Raw genomic sequence first — 22,928 nt, 5'->3', positions numbered from 1 at the left:
TCTTATTTCCATTTTTTCACAAATATTTTCATTAAAAATTTTAGTTTTTTTTTTCTCCAAAGATTATAGTGTAAAAAGCAGGGAAAAGCTGCTTTTATTGCTGATACAAAACATCGGCAGGTAAAAGCAGTCAAGGTCCTATAGAAGTCAATGGGAGCTGTGCTGATCCTATTGGACCTTTTTTTTAAGTCATTCAGACTTTGAGTTTTTCATATTGTTTTTTAAATTGGTAATTGTCCAAACAATTCTGATTCTTTTAAGTCAAAATGTCAAGTCAAAAGTTTGAGATTAGTAGTCATGTTTTGGACGAGTAAGCAAGTAAGCAGTCATGGTCCTATAGAAGTCAATGGAAGCTATGCTGATACCATTGGACCGGTTTTTTTTGTAGCCATTCGGGCTTTTAGAGGTTTTCATATTGTTTTTCCACTGGTAATTGTCCAAAATGTCAAGTTGAAAGTTTGAGATTAGTAGACATGCTTCAAGCTTCCGCACATTTTTTAAGGGCCCCAGTGCTCTTCCATAAATTCTGAATATAATTTAGCACACTGAAAACAAGGATCCACAAATAACATGAATTGAATAAGTTTCAAGCCATAGGCACAATTTTCTCTCTCATTGGTATATCCATACCAAAAGGTTTATCTTTAAAGCATTGTGGAATATGTTGGCGCTTTATAATACATGTTAATAATAATAACTCTTTATTATTTAGGCTGTATGCAGACTCAAAAGATTAGATGAAGATATGCTAGATAAGTTAGTAAAGGTAGATAGGCCAGCAAAGTTGTGCAATTTAAATACTGTAATTTTCTTACCTGCATACCTACAAAATTATGCTTTGGTGGAGAAGAAACTGGAATGTTTTGATGGCTATACAGGTATGGGATCTGTTATCCAGAAACCCATTACCCAGAAAGCTCGGAATTACAGAAAGGCCACATTTTTTAAATAATTTCCTTTTTCTCTAGAATAATAAAACAGTATCTTGTATTTGATCCAAACTAAGATATAATTAATCTTTATTGGAAGCAAAACCAGCCTATTGGGTTTGTTTAATGTTTACATGATTTTCTACTAGACACGTTATAAAGATCCAATTATGGAAAGATCCGTTATCCGAATACCTCCGGTCCCAAGCATTCTGGATAACAGATTCCATACCTGTACTACAATAAAGTTCATGTCTGTGAACTGAAAGAGGGAATTTACCTTTACATTAACTTTTAGCATAATATAGACAGTGTAACTAACTACTAGAGCCAAAACCATTACATAAGTTTATTCACACAAGTCTGGCTGTGACAGTTTCACCACTTTTCATTACGTTTGGCAGTTGCCTTCTAAAGCCATTAGTGTTACACTTATGGTAGAACCTTACCACTAGTACTGTCAATCATAGAAGAACTTGTGGGGCAAAAACCATATTCTTTCTCTGTTGCCCTTTATGGGGACCTATCACCTTAAGAAATAATTTCAAATCCTATTTTATGATGTTAGTCAAGTAAAATAAACTTCACTTGCACTATAAAATTATTTAAATCTTGTTTTTTTATGTCTTGGAATTCACAATCACAGCAAGCAGGCAGCAGCTATTTTGTTAACACTGTTATCTAGGCAAGCTTTACATCATGCCAAAATCTTGTTTATGTGCCAGAATTGGGCACCTGATGCCAATGCACTGGTTACTAGTGATGTGTGGGTCGAGAAAAACTCGACCGCCCACATCGACTTCTCCCTTGTTGCCCCCCTGATGACGTCACAATAGGGGATTCCTATAAACAGAAAGTTGGATGTCGGCAGTCCAAGGTCAACACGAACCTGCCCGCAACCCGCAAGAGGAGCAGTGAGGTCAGCGTGAACCTGCGTGACCTGCACATCTTTACTGGTCAGTGTCGGACTGGCCCGGCGGGATACCGGGAAAATACCCGGTGGGCCCCGACCCTAGTGGGCCCCGCCGGGCCAGTCCCCCTCTCCCAAACTGTTTTTTAAAAATATTAAAAAATAATTCGGCGCATAGTAGCGCCGTTTGCGCATGCGCGCCGAGCGCCGTTTGCGCATGCGCGCCGTTTGCGCATGCGCGATGCGCCGAGCAGGGATTCGCCGAACAAGTAGGTAGCGGGGCCAGAGGGGGGCCCTGGACACCAGTCCCGGTGGGCCCCGGACCCCCCAGTCCGACCCTGTTACTGGTTACACAATTAGAAGGTGAGGAGGAAGGGGGAATGTGGAAAGTGCAGTGAAAAATTACTTATTATACAGCTATTATGTCTGGGAGACAGGTCCCCTTTAAGACAACAGAGAGAGACTATCTCAACTTAATAACATTTCTCAAGACATTTTAAAGAATGTAATAATAGTGAAATTAATCAACTAAGGCTCCAAGGGTATTGAAAGAGTGACCATGAGAACCTGAGAGGTAAAATAGATTTATAAGCTGTTTATGAGGCAGCCACAAGGGTTAAACGCGTTGTGTTTGGCTTAAAGCGATACAGACACGTTTGTATAAAAATCATAGGAATGTGTCTATATATAGTAGGGATGCACCGAATCCACTATTTTGGATTCAGCCAAAAGTTTCGGCCGAGTCCGAATTTGCATATGCAAATTAGGGGTGGAAAGGGGAAAACATCTTAGCCGTCCTTGTTGTGCGACAAAAAGTCACGCGATTTCCCTCCCCACCCCTAATTTGCATATGCAAATTAGGATTCAGTTCGTCTGGGAAGAAGGATTCGGCCGAATCAGAATCCTGCTAAAAAAGGCCAAATCCCGAACCGAATCCTGGATTCGGTGCATCCCTAATATATAGCAGCTCAATATTTTCAACTAAAAGTTGACCCCAGCCCCACGAACCTACGTTAACCGGACCCTTCGATCTTCTGTGTTGTTTCAGTGACACTGAGCTTGGGGCGGGCCCATCCTTCAATAGGCTAATTACAAATGAAAACAAGACTGCTGCCTATGTAAGGATCGTTCCGCCCCCAGCCCAGCATCACTGAAGCAATGTGGAAGATCTGTTAGCTGTGTCAGAGGGTAGGGCCAACCAGGGGCGCGCCGCCAATGAGGCGAGCTGAGCCGCTCGCCTCAGGCGGCAGCGCCTGAAAGGATTCCAGGGGCGGCAAAAAGCCGCTCCTGCACCTTTAAGAGCCGAATTTCCGGTTTTTGAACCGGAAATTTGGCTGTACTATTGCGAGAGAGCGTAATTGCGCTCTCCGCAATAGTGTTTCTGCCTCCCCTCCCGACACTTAAGTTGGTGTCAGGCGGCTCCTTAGTCAGAATCGGCGCTGGGGCCAACACAGGTTCGGGGAGCTGGGGGGGGCTTTTAGTTGAAAATATTCTATGTGCAGCAGCTGCTAGATATGGACATGTTCCTATAATTCTTATAGGAACGTGTCGGTATCGCTTTAAGAGCATACATTTACATTTATGGAGTATTACATAATATTCGTTGTCATTTCTAAGAATTAATGCACTGTTATTTTGAGTTTTGAATGGCAGAGAATGTTTAAACATCAAATTGTTTTTCTTTGATTTAGATCAATTGTGTTAATTTTATAGGAGGTTCAAATAATTTATGGGTATATACAGTGGTGTGAAAAACTATTTGCCCCCTTCCTGATTTCTTATTCTTTTGCATGTTTGTCACACAAAATGTTTCTGATCATCAAACACATTTAACTATTAGTCAAAGATAACACAAGTAAACACAAAATGCAGTTTTTAAATGAGGGTTTTTATTATTTAGGGAGAAAAGAAATCCAAACCTGTGTGAAAAAGTAATTGCCCCCTGAACCTAATAACTGGTTGGGCCACCCTTAGCAGCAATAACTGCAATCAAGCGTTTGCGATAACTTGCAACGAGTCTTTTACAGCGCTCTGGAGGAATTTTGGCCCACTCATCTTTGCAGAATTGTTGTAATTCAGCTTTATTTGAGGGTTTTCTAGCATGAACCGCCTTTTTAAGGTCATGCCACAACATCTCAATAGGATTCAGGTCAGGACTTTGACTAGGCCACTCCAAAGTCTTCATTTTGTTTTTCTTCAGACATTCAGAGGTGGATTTGCTGGTGTGTTTTGGGTCATTGTCCTGCTGCAGCACCCAAGATCGCTTCAGCTTGAGTTGACGAACAGATGGCCGGACATTCTCCTTCAGGATTTTTTGGTAGACAGTAGAATTCATGGTTCCATCTATCACAGCAAGTCTTCCAGGTCCTGAAGCAGCAAAACAACCCCAGACCATCACACTACCACCACCATATTTTACTGTTGGTATGATGTTCTTTTTCTGAAATGCTGTGTTACTTTTACGCCAGATGTAACGGGACGCGCACCTTCCAAAAAGTTCAACTTTTGTCTCGTCGGTCCACAAGGTATTTTCCCAAAAGTCTTGGCAATCATTGAGATGTTTTTTAGCAAAATTGAGACGAGCCTTAATGTTCTTTTTGCTTAAAAGTGGTTTGCCCCTTGGAAATCTGCCATGCAGGCCGTTTTTGCCCAGTCTCTTTCTTATGGTGGAGTCGTGAACACTGACCTTAATTGAGGCAAGTGAGGCCTGCAGTTCTTTAGATGTTGTCCTGGGGTCTTTTGTGGCCTCTCGGATGAGTTGTCTCTGCGCTCTTGGGGTAATTTTGGTCGGCCGGCCACTCCTGGGAAGGTTCACCACTGTTCGATGTTTTTGCCATTTGTGGATAATGGCTCTCACTGTGGTTCGCTGGAGTCCCAAAGCTTTAGAAATGGCTTTATAACCTTTGAAATTGAACTCAGGTGTGATAAACCACAGTTAAGCTATTTTTTAACAAGGGGGGCAATCACTTTTTCACACAGGCCCATGTAGATTTGGAGTTTTTTTTCTCCCTTAATAACGTAAACCTTCATTTAAAAACTGCATTTTGTGTTCAATTATGTTATCTTTGACTAATAGTTAACGGTTTTTGATGAGCAGAAACATTTAAAGGAAAACTATACCCCCCAAACAATGTAGGTCTCTATTAAAAGATACTGAGTAAAACAGCTCATGTGTAAAACCCTGCTTCATGTAAATGAACCATTATCATAATAATATACTTTTTTAGAAGAATGTGCCATTGGGTAATCATAAATAGAAAACTGCCATTTTAAAAAATAAGGGCCGCCCCCTGAGATCGTAAGATTCACTGTGTACACATACAAACCACATGTAAGGTCACATGAGCCAATTAACAGACAGAGTTGTGCCTTTTGCTTCCTCACTTCTTCCCGTTACAGTTAGTGTTGTAGTATTTCTGGTCAGGTGATCTCTGAGGCAGCACAGATAGAGTCACGAAATGGTGGTTCAAGGCAAGAGATGTAAAAGGGCAATATTTATGTAAATATATATTCCAGTTTGGTAAGATTCTTTAATATGTCATTCAATTTGATATAAACTATCTGTTGCTTAAGTATTCATTTTGGGGGTATAGTTTTCCTTTAAGTGTGACAAACATGCAAAAGAATAAGAAATCAGGAAGGGGGCAAATAGTTTTTCACACCACTGTATTGTACAATTAACTGGTAGTGCCAGGAGTCTTTTAGGGAGTGTGTAAGCAAGAAACACATCAGAACTCAGAGATCAGATATTTTACAAAATGTACCTTGAAGTTTCAGAATGTGTTGCTACAATTGTTGGTCTATCCGAGAGCTCTTCCATACTATTGAACACAGAGAGAGAAACTGTATATTTGAGTTCATGTTTTTCAAGATTTATCTAATGAATAAACCTAAAAAAATATAATAAAAAAATTTGGGAACTATAAGATACTGAATTTATTATAAAGTCAATGGAGACTTATCTAACATTCAAGCAATTTTTAATTTTTTTGAAATCAAGTATGTTAAAAAAATTTAGATTGTATAGCTTGGTTGAAAATAAATGGAAAAAAGCATTTCTCATTTACAAGAAACATGGACACAATTAACCATTTTTTTTCTTTGCTAGTGACAACAGGAAAAAAAAGCATTGGTTTGGGAAAATCTTTTTTTTTCTAAAATGTGATTTAAAAAAATTCATAAATCAATATCCCTGTGATTCGGTTCGGCCAGGCACAAGGATTCGTCCGAATTCGAATCCTGCTGAAAAAGGCAGAATCTTGGCCGAATCCCAAACCGAATCCTGGATTCGGTGCATCCCTTATTATTTCCTTACAATCCATTGCTTAAATTGCGGTGTGCTTCTGTGAATATTTCTTACTAATGATTACCAGATTTGCTGTGTGTTTCTGGGAGTATGTTATACAAGACATAAGCAGATAATTTCCACACCCCATTTTGTAATATATGGTACCAGATACAAGCGGTTAATTTCGATAGCACAGTGCCATAGGCAATGTTTGTTCTTTGAGAGGAGTGATCAGCTTGCTGTAACTATTCCTAAGCCTAGCACTTCAAACACAATCACAACTACTGTGTGTCTGTTGTTGTATGCATTTAAATAATAGCCCCTAGTGCTGCTCCCTGCTGTGCAGGACTCTGAGAGACTTTGCGTGTCCAGAGGCCTTCCTGCTGTCCTAAAGGTAAGACATGTATCCAACACACATGCAACTAAAGTTCACTTATTTCCTTTATGTTTTTCTATTTTTCACACATTTGTTCACTAACATAGACACACACATGCATACATGAACACTCTATTTTCTTTTATTATTTGTTTTGGGTGTGTTTTTTGCCTTAAAACATTTTTATTTCTCAGCTTGACTAGTGGATATTTGACTACATATCACTGACTTTTTTTTGTTAAATTTTGCATTTTTAGTAATTTTATTGCAGTTTAGCTCTGCATTATAGATCATTAATTGTTTTCTGAATCAGTGTTACAAGTCAGATGATTGAAGCTGTGTTACAGACCTGGAAGGGACCTATAACTACTGCCACACCAGGTGGATTCTCAGAAGATAAACTGCTAAATCGGTCTAAAGGTCCGATATCGGGAGCTTTAATCTGCTTTGTGTTAATTTGCTCTGTGTTCTAACGTAAAAACTGGGAATGTGACTGTCAGTTCAGAGATACAGTGAAGCGGAGGGGTAAGTATCATCTTCTCTTCAGCTGCAGAGACACCGCAGGTGGAGAGATGCCAAATCTGTGCCTAAATTCATTTCAACAGTTCCAGTTTTCTGTTTGATGTGTGCCACACACTATGTACTTGCAATGTGCAGCTTGGCAAGATCAAAAAAGAGATGGCATGGCAAAGGTTAAAACTATAAGCAGAAATTTTAAAATGGACTTTATTACACATTCCACTGAAGGGGGCACACTGGAAGCCCAAGACAAATGACTTGTCAGTGCCAAATCTAACACCAGGATTTTAGTGAATTGATACAATCTTTCACTGTCAGTGTAGTCTTTGTTAATAATAGTACCACCTCTCCCCAACAACATGCCCTCCAGCTGTGTCACCCTCTTTTCTATTTCCCTGCCTCTGCACTTTTGGTTCCCTGATTGTAGTGGAGACTGAGGATCTGCCAAGCTGCAGCCGCCTGTCATGTTACCACAGCCTGTCCCAAACTCCCGAAACCTCCCCTCTGGCAGCCCCGGCCGGGTATGTGACTAAAAGGCAAATTCATACTTCTGGAAGAGGATGCCTGCCAATAGCAGTAGCCTAGCAGAAAAGCTGCTGTCAGGCAAAGCAATTATGATAAAGGGGACAAAGGGGAAATGCGACACCCGCGTCAGCTGGGCTCTCAACCCCATAAAAACAGGGTTGACATAGAACTATCTCCCCAGACAGATTATAGTGGCCTGTGTTTGCTATTCTGTCAGAGCGAGTAATAAAGTTCAAGTTTAAAAAAAAAAAAAAAAACTAGTCACATGATCAATATGAACCCACATCGGAAAGTGTATTGTGTGTGAATAAGTTTTGCCTGATGCTTCTGCTAGGCAAACTGTGTGTGAGGGTGCGCTACAGACACTGATAACATAGGTTTGTGTAATAGTTGGCAGTATTCTAGACTATGTATGTAGGTCTGTCTTTCTAGTAGTGTGTTACTCTGGTGTATTTCCAGTGTGTTTGTTTATGGTTGTGGTGTTGGTGTATGTGCCGATCTGCTGGTGTGAGCAGTTGTCATTGGTTCTTTGTGTATGTTTTTTACCAGTCTGCTGGCGTCTGCCCTGTACTTCCTGACTTGGTAGTGGAATTCATATACACATTTCATACACTCGAATTAACTGAGCCTTGTGTAGAGGCCCAATGTGTCAGTGTAGCCCAATTATATGTGCTTTTAATAGATTTGTCCACCATAATTCTTTATTCCCTACTTAAATTCGATCTTAGAGTGAGTTATATTCTACTTTAATTTAGATATTGAGGTGCTTCTGGCAGGTGGTTAGAGCAGCTCTCCTCTCAGTGTCTCAATGGGATACCAGGGTATGGAAAGCAGGTGGTGGCCCCATGTTACTTGGGCCCAATCATACTGTGAGCTAGAAACTTGGCTACCCCTGGAGGGGAAGGTACGTAGTATGGGGCCCCCAGCATTTGTAATGGTGACCCTGAGGCTTACACATGCAATGACATAAAAGATAGTTTATCCATACCATGAAATTACCAAAATTCTAATTAAAGGGAAACTCCACCAAATATTCAAAATAAATTGCTAAAGGAAAGAGAATTCAATTCTAAGCAACCTCCAACTGTTTGCCCTGACTACATGTACTATTCCTATATTGCCATGCATTCTTTTATGATTCTCATTGTGAAAAGGGTAGTTCGTCTTAAAATTTATTTTTAGACGCTTGCAATTGGTCTTCAGTTTTTGAATTGTTTGCATTTTGCAGCTGTGTAATTTTAACTGCTATGTTCAGCATGAATTATTCTAGCAAGGGTGGCCGATGTAGAAGAAGTAGGCTAACAATTCAAATATACTCTTTTGCTCAGACTATGTTAATCTGTAATATAACAAATGTTTATTTCAAAGTGAACTTTAATTTCCATATTTAGCACACTTCTGTGATTAACATTTGACTGCAGAACAATTCGCTAGTGCAACATTTTTCAACAGCACATATAGTCGGGACCAGCAGTGCTGAGAACAGACAGATACTGCCTAAAATAATAACATTCGCAAACACTTTTAAAATCATATGATACTATAGCTACTGTATGTCTGTTTGTGAACTGACACCTGCTGGTGACAGGTGAGTATTGCCCATGCATGATAGTCTGACAAGTATTTTTTCTTGCTGTTTTATATTGTTTGGTGATTTAAAAGCTGTTGTGGAGGAATGTTTCTACAAACTATGCAACCAGGTATGGAATCAATTATCTTAAATTCTGGGGCAGCAATGTACCCCACACAGTTGTTATGTAGGACACGTAGGGCCCCCCTTTAAATCCTGCCTTGTAGCATAGATCAGCCATTGTGGAACTGTGTTTTTTCAGCTATTGAACAGAGGAAAGGCCTCTGAGGCAGACACTGGGATGGGTTGTGCTGATTCACAATATTTCACAGCTTCATTCTGTAAATTGTGGGGCATTGTACTGAGACACAGCAAAACAAAGGCATTTCATGTAATGCAGTCACACGTACATTTCTGCTTGCAGGTGTGTTTCTGGAGCTGCTGCCTCCACCCCCCCCCCCCTCAACCCAAGTTTTTATCTAACATGTGCTCTAAATCTGCACTTGCAGTCTTTGCATGAAAATATGGAATTATGGTACAGGCCCCTTTATCTGTCAGACAGAGAAATGCACACAGGTGACCTTTGTTTACTTAAAGTGAATTTTTAACTACACTAGTTGTGACAAGGAAAGTTAACAAGCTGTTTTTTTTCTGTGCACAGACACACTGTTGTAATCCATTGCCAGTACACTATGATAAATTCTGAACATTTTCCGAAATGTCACGGCACAAATTCCTGTGGACTTTTTCCAAAGGTAAGGCTTGTTTTGGAAATTAAAGTGGTAATGCAAAACATAGAACTGATGTTATAGTTTAAGGCAATTCTAGTGACTGTACTGTAACTATATGAAGAGGCAGTTGTGACAGATTATTCTGTGAATTGTATAATCACTTAGGGGTGCCAAGTTGTTAGGCACCCCAGCAATTGCAGGCACTTACCTCTTCCTCTTAAATGCACTAGCCTGGACTGCTTTTCCTCTGAATGAAGCCATTTTGTTCGGTGCTCCACTCATTACCTGTGTCTGTTGAAGTTGAAAGCATGCACAGTACAGAAATTATAGAAGAAACTCCAGAGCTTTGGTTTGACATTAAAGGGGAACTTTTACATTAACTTTATCGATGGGCCTATATTAATTTGTCTTTAAGTTTTTTTAAACATGTTTTTGAATTAGTAGCCTGTGTATGGCCACAACTAGTCATATATGTTAGCACAAAATTTGAAGCCAAGTTTATCTATAAGATGTTAACCCAAGTTTTAATTTAAGAATATCAATATCATATGATTTGTGGGACCAGGAGTTTTTCTCTTTACATTTATCTTTAATGGTTGGTTCACCTTTAAGTTAACTTTTAGTATGTTATAGAATGGCCAATTCTTAGCAACTTTTCAATTGTCTTCATTATTTATGTTAGTATTTTTTTAGTATTTATATTATTATACAGTATAGGATCCATTATCAGGAAACCCGTTATCCAGAAAGCTCTAAATTACGGAAGCTCCCATAGACTTCATTATAAGCAAACAATTCAAATTTTTAAAAAATGATTTCCTTTTTCTCTGTAATATTAAAACAGTACCTTGTACTTGGACCAAACCAAGATAAAATGAATCCTTATTGGAAGCAAAATCAGCCAATTGGGTTTATTTAATGTTTAAATTATTTTCTAGTAGATTTAAATTATGGTAAGATCCTTATCTGGAAAACCCCAGGCATTCTGGATAATTCATCCAATACCTGTAGTATATAGTATTATTTGCCTTTTTCTTTTGACTCTTTCCAGGTTAAACATGGGGTCGCTGCCCCTTTCTAAAAAATATAATGCTCTGTTAAGCTACAAATATATTGTTAACTTTTTTATATATATTGTTATTGCTATTCATTATTACTCATCTTTCTATTCAGGCACTCCTATTCATAGTTCAGCCTTTTGTTCAAATGAATACATGGGTGCTAGGGTAATTTGAACCCTAGCAACCAGATTGCTAAAAATTGCAAACTGGTGAACTGCTTAATAAAAATCTAAATTACTCAAAAACCACAAATAAAAAATGAAAACCAATTGCAAATTGTCTCAGAATATCAGTCTCTACATCATAGTAATGTTAACTCAAAGATGAACCACCCCTTTAAGTAAGATGCTGAAGATAGCAAATATGGAATGTTAATATGGTAAGCTGTGGCAATACAAAGGGTGAATAATTTAGCAGTTCTGGGTTCAAGTGTATCACTGGGACACTTGATTTTTGGGACAACTTTTTAAATTAGAATCCCTAGCTGGAACTGTATAGTTAGCCACCGAGCACTCTAATCACAATTCATATAAAACTGCAGCAGATGTGTAGGCAGAGATATATATTGCTGTGGGACATTTGTGTTGGAAGTGCAGCATCAGTTGCTTCAAGCTGTCGTACAGTCTCGAAAGGGGATATTTAAAAAGATAAATAAATAAGTTCCTATTCAGAACATAGCAGGCCCCAGGACTAGTGTCTGTATTACTGAAAAGCCATTAAAATGTTTGTGAATGCTATTGTTAATGCATTTGCCCTTTATTTATGTAAATAAAATGTCCAATGTTTGTCATTTTTTTCTTCAGAAAAATGTAAAAGTCAAGCCCACATCCACCTTATTATCTTCTCGTGTCTCGAAGCAAGCTAATGCAGTGCACAACAGCACTCAACAGAAGTTTGAGACTCTGCGCATAACACACCAAGATGGCATCACAACAATAATAATGAATAGACCACAAAGGAAAAATGCTTTTAGTCTTCAGGTGTTGCAGTTATTTAGATATTATTACATTCACCAATATGCTGATAATTTTGTACATGAACATTTTTGTATTCTAGTTGTAGTTAGTGTATACACAAAAAGCTATTTTTTTAGCATATATTTTATTGTCATGCACCGGGCTGTCTCTCATGTCTCACTAGAAGGATACTTTCTATCAAACAAAAAAAACAAAACAGCCAGTTAACATCAGCACTGCTGTAGCCTTCTAGTGCCCTTAATTATTTACCAAGTCTGGGCAGTGGGGTTTGTAATTTCTCAGTCATACAGACCAATTGCATTGCATATTTTCCACTGGTGTGCAGATGCTATCTAGTACAGTATTAAGGACAAAGAAAGGCTAATACACTGGGGCACCGGTACATTCCCTGCACTTTAGTATTTCACAAGGCTTTCTTGCAAATATCTAGACTTGTGCATGCACAAGTATATTAGTCTGAAGTATACACAAGGGAGCCTTGGGAAACACTAAGGGGCCGATTCACTAACTTCGAGTGAAGGATTCGAAGGTAAAAAACTTCGAATTTCGAAGTTTTTTTTGGGCTACTTCGACCATCGAATGGGCTACTTCGACCTTCGACTACGAATCGAAGGATTCGTAGTAAAAATCGTTCGACTATTCCACCATTCGAAGTACTGTCTCTTTAAAATATAACTTCGACCCCCTAGTTCGCCATCTAAAAGCTACCGAAGTCAATGTTAGCTTATGGGGAAGGTCCCCATAGGCTTGGCTAACTTTTTTTGATCGAAGGATATTCCTTCGGTCGTTGGATTAAAATCCTTCGAATCGTTCGATTGAATCGTTCGATCGAAGGAACTATCTGCGCTAAATCCTTCGACTTCGATAATCGAAGTCGAAGGATTTGAATTCCTAGTCGAATATCGAGGGTTAATTAACCCTCAATATTCGACCCTTAGTGAATCGGCCCCTAAGACAACAGTGCAGAGCTTTCAGACCACATTGCACATTTTTTTTTAGGGAAAAAGTTATACCCCTGGTGGGGGTTGCTTAACATATTAGCAATGTTGGTGCTTTTATGGTAGTTTGGTGGGGAGGAGCTTTGTCCATAGTGTGCATGGAAGAATGGAATATATTGGTAAGTATGATACAATTTTAAATGTGGGTATTATAGAAGGTTTTTAAAATAGATTTTTTTAATGTTACATTTTAATTTGTGTTATGTGTAACTAACTAATTTTTTTATGTAGATGTTCAATGAACTTGAATTAGCACTAGATGATGCTGCAGCAGATAATTCTGTTTTCACTGTTCTAACAGGTGAGTTTTAAAGAACAATGTCTAACATTAAACAAAGGGCTGTAGTAATTGTCTCCTTTAAAGTGGTCCAGTTACTGTGGACTTCTAGTTTACTTCCATTATAGTTGTGCCAAGCTATTTTTAGACCTGGGTGGCATTACAGTTCCTTCTCTATGTAATCCCCCTGTGTACATAGCATGCACAGTGCTCCATACTGTAGAACTAAATATTCTCATGCTTTGCATTTAATTATTTCTGCTTTGTACAGGAGCTGGCGATTATTTCACTAGTGGAAACGATCTTAATAATGCTCTCGAGAATCATGCAGAAGAGAAGAGATTTGACCTAAGGTATTTTGTTTTGCTATTTTAGGTTAGTTATTGGCTGAGTAATTGATATATACAGCATTCCTATTGCATCTTATGTTAATATATAATTTACAAGGAAACATTTGTGGTCGTATTTACTCGTAAAGTAAGTAAATTATTTGCACATTAACTAATTAATTTTTTTAAAGGTACTTGCATTCAAAGCCTCACTTCTTTATACGCTTGGCACTTCTGACTTTGTTCTGTCTTTTTTTTTTTTTTTTTGAATTTTGAGGACTGTATCTGGAGTTACCTTAACCTTGAAAGTGAAGGTGATTTCATGGTTCCCACAGTGGCTTGCGTCAATAGACTCAGCACACTTATGCGTGATGTCACAGATGTCATTTTCACATCTGATGTTGTTGAGATAAAACCTCAACAACAAAGTGTTTCAGCACAACTTTGCAGTTGCATTAAGATCACTCATGACCACAATGAAACTGCAATTATGCAGAAAACAGCTGCATTTTGGCAATACACATGGCAACTTGCATCCAAAATTGCACTTTGCCATCTGCACTTGATAAATGAAGGCATATATGATTAATTTAAGATGCATATGAAGTGGCTTATGTTTTCATTAGATATTGTATATAAACAGATTATGAAAATTACATGGGACAGCTTTTGTACTAGCATTTGCTAAGCCTGATGCTGAACACTTAATGACATTCTTAATATCGTGGGAAATGTTAAATACGGAGATGGCTGGTGACAGTAGCAAGCTAATATGTATACTAACCTGACTGCAATTGAGCACAGGAGTTGACAGACTGAGTTTTAACTCTATACACCTGACAAACACACACAGTATGAGGGAAAGACAGTTCCTTGACTACATGGGCCTGCAGTGTTCTTGTGTATACAAATGTATTCAAATAAAGGGATTTTCATTGTTTGTATTATCCATTAGAACAGAAAAATGGGTGCCTTAGAACTCATTTAGAGAGGCATACTAATAGCTTTAAAAGAGATCCATCCAGTATGAATTACTTACTTTAAATACTCCCAAATTGCTGTAGAAATCTATATTTCCTATAGGTGATGTATTTTCAGTTAATCTCCGTTAATTCTCTGGTTAAACTCAGGTGCTTCGTTCGTAAATTCATTGATTTTCCTAAGCCTCTAGTTGCTGTTGTGAATGGGCCTGCTGTTGGCATTGGTGCAACAATTCTTGGACTGACGGATCTTGTCTATGCCTCTGATAAGGTAAGGCTTTTATAGCCCAGGTTTTTGTATTTGTAGCTGAACACCATTTCCTTTTTTAAATGACTTTTCCCAAGTCTATATATTTCTATGGCACCATTAATAAATAGGTGCTTAGTCTTTAGTCAAGTTAGTTGTATAGAGCAGTTTTGTCGAGTAGCATATTCAATAAATGTTTTTCTGTCATGTTGTGTTTATCAGGTGATTGCATGTTAATATAAAAAAGAAAACCAGGTAGATTTTCAGGTTTTACCATAAGAAGTACAGTTCAGTTTTCTGAAACTGGACTGGATCATTTATTTATTACTTATATGGGTAAGACAATCCCAGTATAAAGGATTCTAATGCCTTTATCCTTTGAAAAAACTGCACTTAAATGCCCTGTAAGCTTTCAGGACATTTAGGGGGTTATTATTTAAAACTCAAATGTTTTTGTGGAAAAAAAACAACATTTTTTCAAGATTTATTATACCCTGATGCTGCAAAAAGCCTGAATCCCAAAATCCAACATCTCAAACTGAGGTCATGTATAAGTCAAAGGCGGATGTCCCCTTCTTAATTTGAAGATATTGTGGTCTGCACCGGTTTTAGCCGGATAATCCAAAAAAATTCTAGATTTTCGGGCAATAACCAAAAAAAAAATCGAGTTATTTGGGAGAAAAGTCAGAAAAAATCATGATTGCAGTTTTCCTTAGAGTCTTTCCGCGATCCAATTATTTGAGTTATTTTACTAATAAATAAGGTAAAATAGCAGATGGGAGTTTGGCCGAGCTTTCTTTATTAAAAAAATTGTATAAAATCTGTTTTTTTTTTTTAAATAACCCCTCAGTGTATGTATGCTTACGGTATGTAAGGAAGTTAAGAAATCATACGGTTATGCCCACAACATTTAAATGTATTGCACAAGTACAAATGTTGATATAACTTTTTACATATAATGTGTTTATCAATGAATTTTCATTTGCTATAACAAGCGTAATAACAGTCATTTGGTTTTTAAAAAAACATATTCCATTTTATATGTTTCATTTCAGGCAACTTTTAACACGCCGTTTATCAAATTAGGCCTGTGTCCTGAGGCCTGCTCTTCTTACACATTCCCCAAGATAATGGGCTTTACAAAGGTAAGTCTTTTTATTTGTGTTTTCTGAGCAGCATTTGGATACACTATCATAGTGATCCTATCACCCAAAAGTGATTCCTTGTTATTTTAGTGGTGCTTGAAAGGACCATTAATCTTTATGTGATCAGTGAGACTGTGGGGGGGGGGGGGCACCAGAGAAATACATAAATCAAGCCGTGGTGTTTCTATGAGCAACAAGTGACTATGAGTTTGCTAACATTTCACTAGCATCACAGCTTTGTGACACTGCTGAATTGACAGCATTTCTAGTAGAAGCATGCAGATAATATTGCTAACAGAGGCCATGAAAGCTACAAATATGGGTGATCCTTCTTTTCAATTTATAAGAGGATGCACACAGAATACATTTAATGCTTAAGTATTAAAATATTGCTGCTCAGCATTTTGGGGGAGTGTGAATATATAAATGCTTTTCTTTCACCGTACAAAGAATATCTACAGGAATCCAATGGTCACCTATAATGACTATCCCAATTCAATTCATATAATATACATTACTCTTCCTAAGTGCCATAACAAAGTATGTAACACTGTAACCAAATAAAATACATTATGAATGTAATCCAATCTTATAACATTTTATGAATTAAAGTGATGTTACTGTCATAAAATGACAGCATAAGTATTTTTACCTTAAGGTGTATTCTATATAATTTATATCAGATGGGAATGTCTGAAAGTATGGCACTGAAAGGGTTGAATGAGAACATCTTATTGGTTGCTAAGGGTTGCAGTGCCTGGAAAAACTTGCTTTTTGTTACAAATGAGGGAACCAACCATAATTAAATTTTTCTAAAGTTCAATTAAGACTTCAGTATTATCAGCCCTTGTCTGTATGACAACACAAATGTTGACCTGGTACTATGCCTATTAAAGTATATTAGGGAAAATAATAAAAGGCACCCAGGTTAAGTGCCAAACCGCTGAGCAGTAAATGCTACCTTCCAATTGGCTGTTAAGGGCTATTAGAACAGTTATTAATATCAAAATGGGCTCCTAAAACAGTAACAAATGCTAAATATTTTGTGACATAACCCTATAATGTCTATAAGGTAGCAAAACCTTTTTTGAAAATGATATAGATATATATATATATATATATATATATATATATATATATAGTTTAGAAAAAGATTAGAATATGTAGTCCTGTATACCAACATTGGGTAACACATGATTTATGATCTCTCTCACATCACTATCTAATGGTAAATGTCTTAAATTACACACCATACTAAAGTATGTTGTTGTTATTATGATATAATCACAGCTTTGTGGCACTGCTGAATTGGCAGCACTTGCTAGTGCCTGTGGCCTTACCCTCAGACTCTGCAAGTAAGGGGCCTATTTATTTTACTGTGTAATAAACAGTGTTAAAAAAAGTCAATGCACTTATCAAGGTGTGTGTTTTATTGTATGCCAGTGCCACTTGAATGCCAAATTTGGCACTGTAATTTTACACCACTTCAGACCTCATATAATCTGTTAAAGTCAATGAGAAAAATTCAAGCATCATGTAAGTTCTGGCGAAAGTCTGGAAAAAAACACCTAAAAATCTGTGATGCATAAACGCTGTAATTTTCAATAGCATTTTCCTTCAAAGCCAAAATGTTACACCAAGGTATGCAGGCGTTGAAAATCCATATACAAATTGAAAAGTTTGATAGTTTTTATGCAGTGTTATCTGGCAATATGTGGTGTGGACAATAAAAAAGCAGGGCTTTCATATTGAATATCTGCAATAAAGTAAACTGACATTGTAAAAAGCAACTGACAAGGCAGGCTGGAAAAAGGTACAAGTTAAAACATGAACAAATGGCTATATGCCATTTTTTGTAGGATAGGCTACATGTAATACTGACAACTTCACAAGAGGAATGTACACATGCCTGTAACAACATGTTGCTGCTTATAACCAATTAAAGTCTTATTTTACACTTTATTTTTTTTCACATGAAATCCTATGCCTTGTTGTGTAATCCATGTGTGGTGTACTCTTTGCAATTGTTCAGTTGCAAGCAGGTTTCATTTTAGGCAACATATAGGTAGGTATAGCCCTGCTTAGTTTTTTTTTAACAAAAAACTACAGTTATCCCCAACCGGAATGCGGGCTCCATTAGCCCACACCTTTGGTTGGGGATAACATTTTTACCCAACAGGTGCCCTTTTAGTAAGTGAGGCGTGACGGCACAATTGCAGTTGTGTCCCTTTAAAGCCAGAAATGCATATATACCAAAAAGTATATCAAGCATCAAATGTGATAAGTCTGTATAGTAAAGTTAATTCTGTTGATTTTCCCCTGTTAGGCGACAGAGGTACTTCTCTTCAACAAGATATTGACTGCACAAGAAGCTTGCAGCCTAGGACTGGTGACTGAAGTTTTCCCAGATAGCACTTTCCAGCAAGATGTCTGGGCAAGATTGAAGGATTATGCCAGCCTCCCTAAAAATGTAAATAGGACATATATAATAATTGTGCCTGACAAGATTCTCATATGATGCTTTATAGTCTAGAAATAGATAAAAAACACTTTGGCAACAGCACATATGTATAAGTTTAGTATGTGCCAAACAATATTGAAATGTAACTGTTGAAAAGGAAGAAATTCCTCCTTACAGTTCAATCAAAATTTGAATTTTATGGTTGTAGTCAGAGCATATGTGAGGAGCTGGACCCACAAGACATTTGTACTTTAAATTAGGAAATGCGGCAGGTTATGTAGTGTAATTTTATTTATAACAATTTTAATATTATTCTCCCCTGTGGCTGGCCAGCCTACAATCCCACTAAAAATCATATATCTCTATTGTATACCTTAGATTTTTAAAAAAACATATATCTCTATTCTTTATCATAGATTTTCGAACTACACATACTCCATTCAATCAATACATTGCTAAAATTCATCCAATAAAATCAATCACAAATAGCAGCAATAAAAAGAAAAACATTTTTAGTAATGAATAGTCCAATTATAGCAGCATTTGTAAGCAATCAATCAAAAAAAGGCAGCATCCAATAATCTCCTCAAGGAGAGCAGCAGTTATGTTTACTGTTATACAGTCTATTGTCTGTATATGTGACTCGGTGGTAAATAGGACAATTTCAGGGCTCCTGGGAAATACCAGGAAAGATGCTTACTTTTTGTACAACAAAGGAATGGGAAATAAAGCTCAGTGGAACACAGCACTGGAGGTGTTGTGCATTGGAGAGAGAGAGCGGGCTGTGTAAGCGAACGGGAGATGTCAGACTGTATAAGATAAAGAGGTGCACCGTGGTGGGAGTGGCCAGTGTACAGAAGGGACAGCAGCAGTTTATTAAGATTTTTAGGATGCTATATATAATTATTGAAGTAGCCAGTGCTGATCTGCTCTATATATCACAGATTAATTTACCAGCCTTGGATCTGTATTCACAGAGCATAAAGGTCTCTACACCTCCAGAGACATTCTATACGTAAATAGGGTTGTTACTACAACTAACTTTTATAATTGCACTATTAACCACCTGGTCCTATATACGGACAATAGACCATATAACAGAAAACATATATGCTGCTATCCTTGAGGAATTTATTGGATTGGATACTGCCTTTTTTTGATTGATTACTTACAAATGCTGATCATTGGATTAATTACTTTGGACTATTTCTAAAAACTTTTTTTTATTGCTGCTATTTATGATTGATTTTATTGGATGAATTTTAGTTATGTATTGATTGAATTGAGTAGGTGTAGTTAGAAAATCTAAGGTATACAATAGAGATATATGGTTTTTAGTGGGATTAAATGGCTGTCCAACCACAGCGGAGAATTAAATTGAAATTGTCATGAATAAAATTACACTGCATAACCTGCCGCATCTCTGAAATTACCTCCAAGGATTAGAGGAGTGACTTAAAAGGGACTTGAGGTGGAGGATTCAGTGAGGGGAATCTGTAGGAGTGGTCGACTGCTCTTTTGTTTACATTTGTAAACATGATAGTAAAGTTTCATTTCTAAAATTAAACTAGGATCAACTACATATTGATTAAAGCTATAATGACTCTGCCATCCCTTTCAGGACTGGAAATGCATGAAAAAGCTGTTCCAGGTCTGATTGACTTTTCATTTTTCTTGGCCAGTCTCCAGATTTTAACCCAACTGATTGTAAACTTAAAAGCCCTCTGTGACCCTTTAAAACGTGTTTTCTTATTAATACAGCAATGAATGGAATTTTTAATTTTAAAAATTGCAGAAACATTTTGCGTATTTTTTACTTTAATAACAGCATTTATATGAGAAACAAAATGTGCAGATCTACAATAAAAATATAGCCAAAAACAAAAATTTTACAACTTTTTCTTATGTTTATGTTTTATTAATTGCAGACCAACAATCCCAATCTAACGTGATTTTCATTTTATTTATATAAAATAATAGCCTTTTGGTATAGATTTAATTTCTTGTATAACATTGAAGAGCAATGCTTTCAAAATCCTTTAATTTTAGATTCAATAAATGAATGTTCATAGAGCCTGTATAAATGGAAATTCATCTAATGTATAATATAAAGAATGGTACTTTCTGTTAATGCCTTTTCCTGTTGATCTGTTTAATCCAGTGTCTTGCATACTCCAAACAATTGATTCGAGGATTGGAAAGGGAGAAACTCTATGCTGCTTGTGATGAAGAGTGTGACCTTCTTGATAAAGCAGTGACTTCAGAGGAAGCAATGAATGCAATTATTCAGTTTTTCAAGAAAAAGTCCAGGCTGTAATTATGTGTATGGGGATAATATAGAAGTGTCTGATCTGTTAAACCCTGTATTGCCTTCTTTAAATAAGAAATATTGCAATTAGACAAAAAAGTGTTTATGACTTAACAGCAGACTCCAATTTGAACCATTCTACATAGGTATATGTGGGTTTTAGTGTTTAGAGAATTTACTGATTTCAATGTGCTGTCATTTATGTTGTTGTGCTAGTTAAAATCTCTAATTAATCAGAAATTTACCTTAAAGGAATTGGTATTGGTTTATTCTAACCAAGCATTTAGCTATGCCTAGATATATATGCATTTGCTACTCCTGGCAAAACATTTAAAGGAACAGATCATTTAAAAATACTGGGTAAATAGGGTGTGTAAAATAAAAAAAAAATTCAATATAGTTAGTAAAAAAAAAGTAATGTATAAAGGTTGGAGTGAGCGGATTTGCCCACATACAGGGGCACATTTACTAATGGTCGAATATCAAGGGTTAATTAACCCTCGATATTCGACCGTCAAAGTAAAATCCTTTGAATATCTAAGGATTTACCGCAAATACTTAGATCGAAGGAAAAATCGTTTGATCGAACGATTAAATCCTTCTAATCGAACGATTCGAAGGATTTTAATCCATCGATCGAACGATTTTCCTTCGATCAGAAATTTGTTAGAAAGCCTATGGGGACCTTCCCCATGGGCTAACATTGATGTTCGGTAGGTTTTAGTTGGCGAAGTAGGGGGTCAAAGTTTTTTTTAAAGAGACAGTACTTCGACTATTGAATGGTCGAATAGTCGATCGATTTTTAGTTCGAATCATTCGATTCGAAGTCGTAGTCGAAGTAGCCAAAAAAAAAAAACGTTCGAAGTTCCTTCACTCGAGCTAAGTTAATGTGCCCCTTAATATATTTTTGCTATTCATAAGAGAGAGAGGGAGAGAGAGATATTTGTCTTAATTGCAATTTTTTCTAACAAAGTTATTTACCATATTTTTATTATTCATGGCATCATTAACAAATAAAAGAAAAACTTTCTTTACAAACAAGGGCTGTTTTACTGCACGCTGCATTTGTTACCAATGTAAAAAGCTCTCCATACTGCTTTCATTTCCCCATTAATCTCTTCTCTAATCAGCCTCTGCCAGTTTGCTTGATATTTGACTTGGCTTGTGTTGCCATACTGTCTTCTCTGCTCCCTTCCTTATTCAGGCTAATTCTCATTTTTGAGCCTTTTTATTCATCCATTTCTCGCTGATCTTTAGTTGCTATAGATGCATACCTCCCAACATTTGGAAAATAAAAAGGACAAAAAGATTTGGAGCGCTTTGAGGGGGAAATTGTTTGACCACACCCATTTCATGGCCACACCCCCTAAATACCACATCTATTTGGCAGGTTATGGAGAGTCTGAACACATTTCTGGGGGTTCTAGGGTCAGGTTTTATGTGTTATTACAGTTTTGCTAATGAAGGTGAATTGCCCTTTAAGCTGCAAGTCACAGTTCCACAAGAGACCTGCTTATCTTAAATTGTTACAATTGTTTCTTTGCTTATCTTAAATTGTTACAGATGTATCTAAGTTCAACTGCCACATATTCTGGGCTCTATGCCAAAAGCTTTTTATTTATTTAAGTTTTAGAAACTTTGCATCTAATCTGGACATTTCAGACACAATCCGGGACTGCTGGTTGAGCTGTCAAAATCAGGACTGTCCCATGAAATACGGGACAGTTGGGAGGTATGCAGATTGTTTCTTGCCCTCATGGATCTACAGTACATTCAATGTTCTTTTAATGAGAAGAAAGCTCAACATGCAGCATTTGCTTCTGGCAATTGTATTCAATTGCAAATCTTTACTCCTCAGATCCATTATCTTTAAGTAGTTCTGACCATTCCATAGTTCTGCCTTTATGGTGTTTATTCTCATTGTACACAATGCTATATACGTTTGTGAGTTTGTATAATGCACACATCTGTTTTTAAATGGTTGAACAGTGGAAATGCTCCTTTCCTTTGTACTAAGTAATAGATACACACCCACACTCCTGGCTAAGTAATATGAAAAAACAAAATTTAGTGGGAGTGGTTAGAAATAACACATTATAAATATTTCTCTCTCGGGATTATTCATTCTGATTTCGGTTCTGTGAAAGACAAGGTAAAGTTGGCACTGCTTAGGGTGGCTTTGCATTTTTTTGGATCATACACATTTGAAATGTGTGCATTTGCAGAGAATATGTTTAATTATACGAAGGGCCAGAGACTGGCCTTTGGTTGTTTTATTTTGGGTTTGTTGTCATATT

General features: G+C 37.1%; 1 protein-coding gene across 5 annotated transcripts; it reads left to right on the top strand.

Moving 5' to 3' along the window:
• Positions 1 to 6,415: 6,415 nt before the first annotated feature.
• eci3.L (enoyl-CoA delta isomerase 3 L homeolog) lies at positions 6,416 to 21,669 on the top strand. Of its 5 annotated transcripts, XM_018267753.2 has the most exons (10): positions 7,711 to 7,924; positions 9,542 to 9,693; positions 9,779 to 9,872; positions 11,713 to 11,889; positions 13,116 to 13,185; positions 13,433 to 13,514; positions 14,621 to 14,741; positions 15,773 to 15,862; positions 18,189 to 18,332; positions 20,485 to 21,669. In XM_018267753.2, exons 2-10 carry the CDS (start codon positions 9,650 to 9,652, stop codon positions 20,638 to 20,640), a joined length of 978 nt encoding a protein of 325 aa, XP_018123242.1. In that variant the 5' UTR covers positions 7,711 to 7,924; positions 9,542 to 9,649; the 3' UTR covers positions 20,641 to 21,669. The 5 variants fall into 5 exon arrangements, with proteins under 5 accessions (XP_041422206.1, XP_041422207.1, XP_018123242.1 ...); XM_041566272.1 differs by lacking the exons at positions 7,711 to 7,924; positions 9,542 to 9,693 and adding an exon at positions 6,416 to 6,521; XM_041566273.1 differs by lacking the exons at positions 7,711 to 7,924; positions 9,542 to 9,693 and adding an exon at positions 6,853 to 7,028.
• The last annotated feature ends 1,259 nt before the right edge of the window (positions 21,670 to 22,928 follow it).

This window comes from Xenopus laevis, chromosome 6L (genome assembly GCF_017654675.1).
Source record: "Xenopus laevis strain J_2021 chromosome 6L, Xenopus_laevis_v10.1, whole genome shotgun sequence".
NCBI classification, from domain to species: Eukaryota; Metazoa; Chordata; class Amphibia; order Anura; family Pipidae; genus Xenopus; species Xenopus laevis.
Note: the sequence above shows the minus strand (reverse complement) of the source record. Positions and strands in the feature narration are given on the sequence as shown.

Bases quoted from the DNA above. Each gene is read 5' to 3' on its own strand.
- eci3.L (XM_018267753.2), top strand. From the start codon at position 9,650: ATGGTACAGGCCCCTTTATCTGTCAGACAGAGAAATGCACACAG. The intron at 9,694-9,778 runs GTGACCTTTGTT...TTCTGTGCACAG, and splicing joins AGACAGAGAAATGCACACAG to ACACACTGTTGTAATCCATT. The intron at 11,890-13,115 runs GTGTTGCAGTTA...TTTTTTATGTAG, and splicing joins AAAATGCTTTTAGTCTTCAG to ATGTTCAATGAACTTGAATT.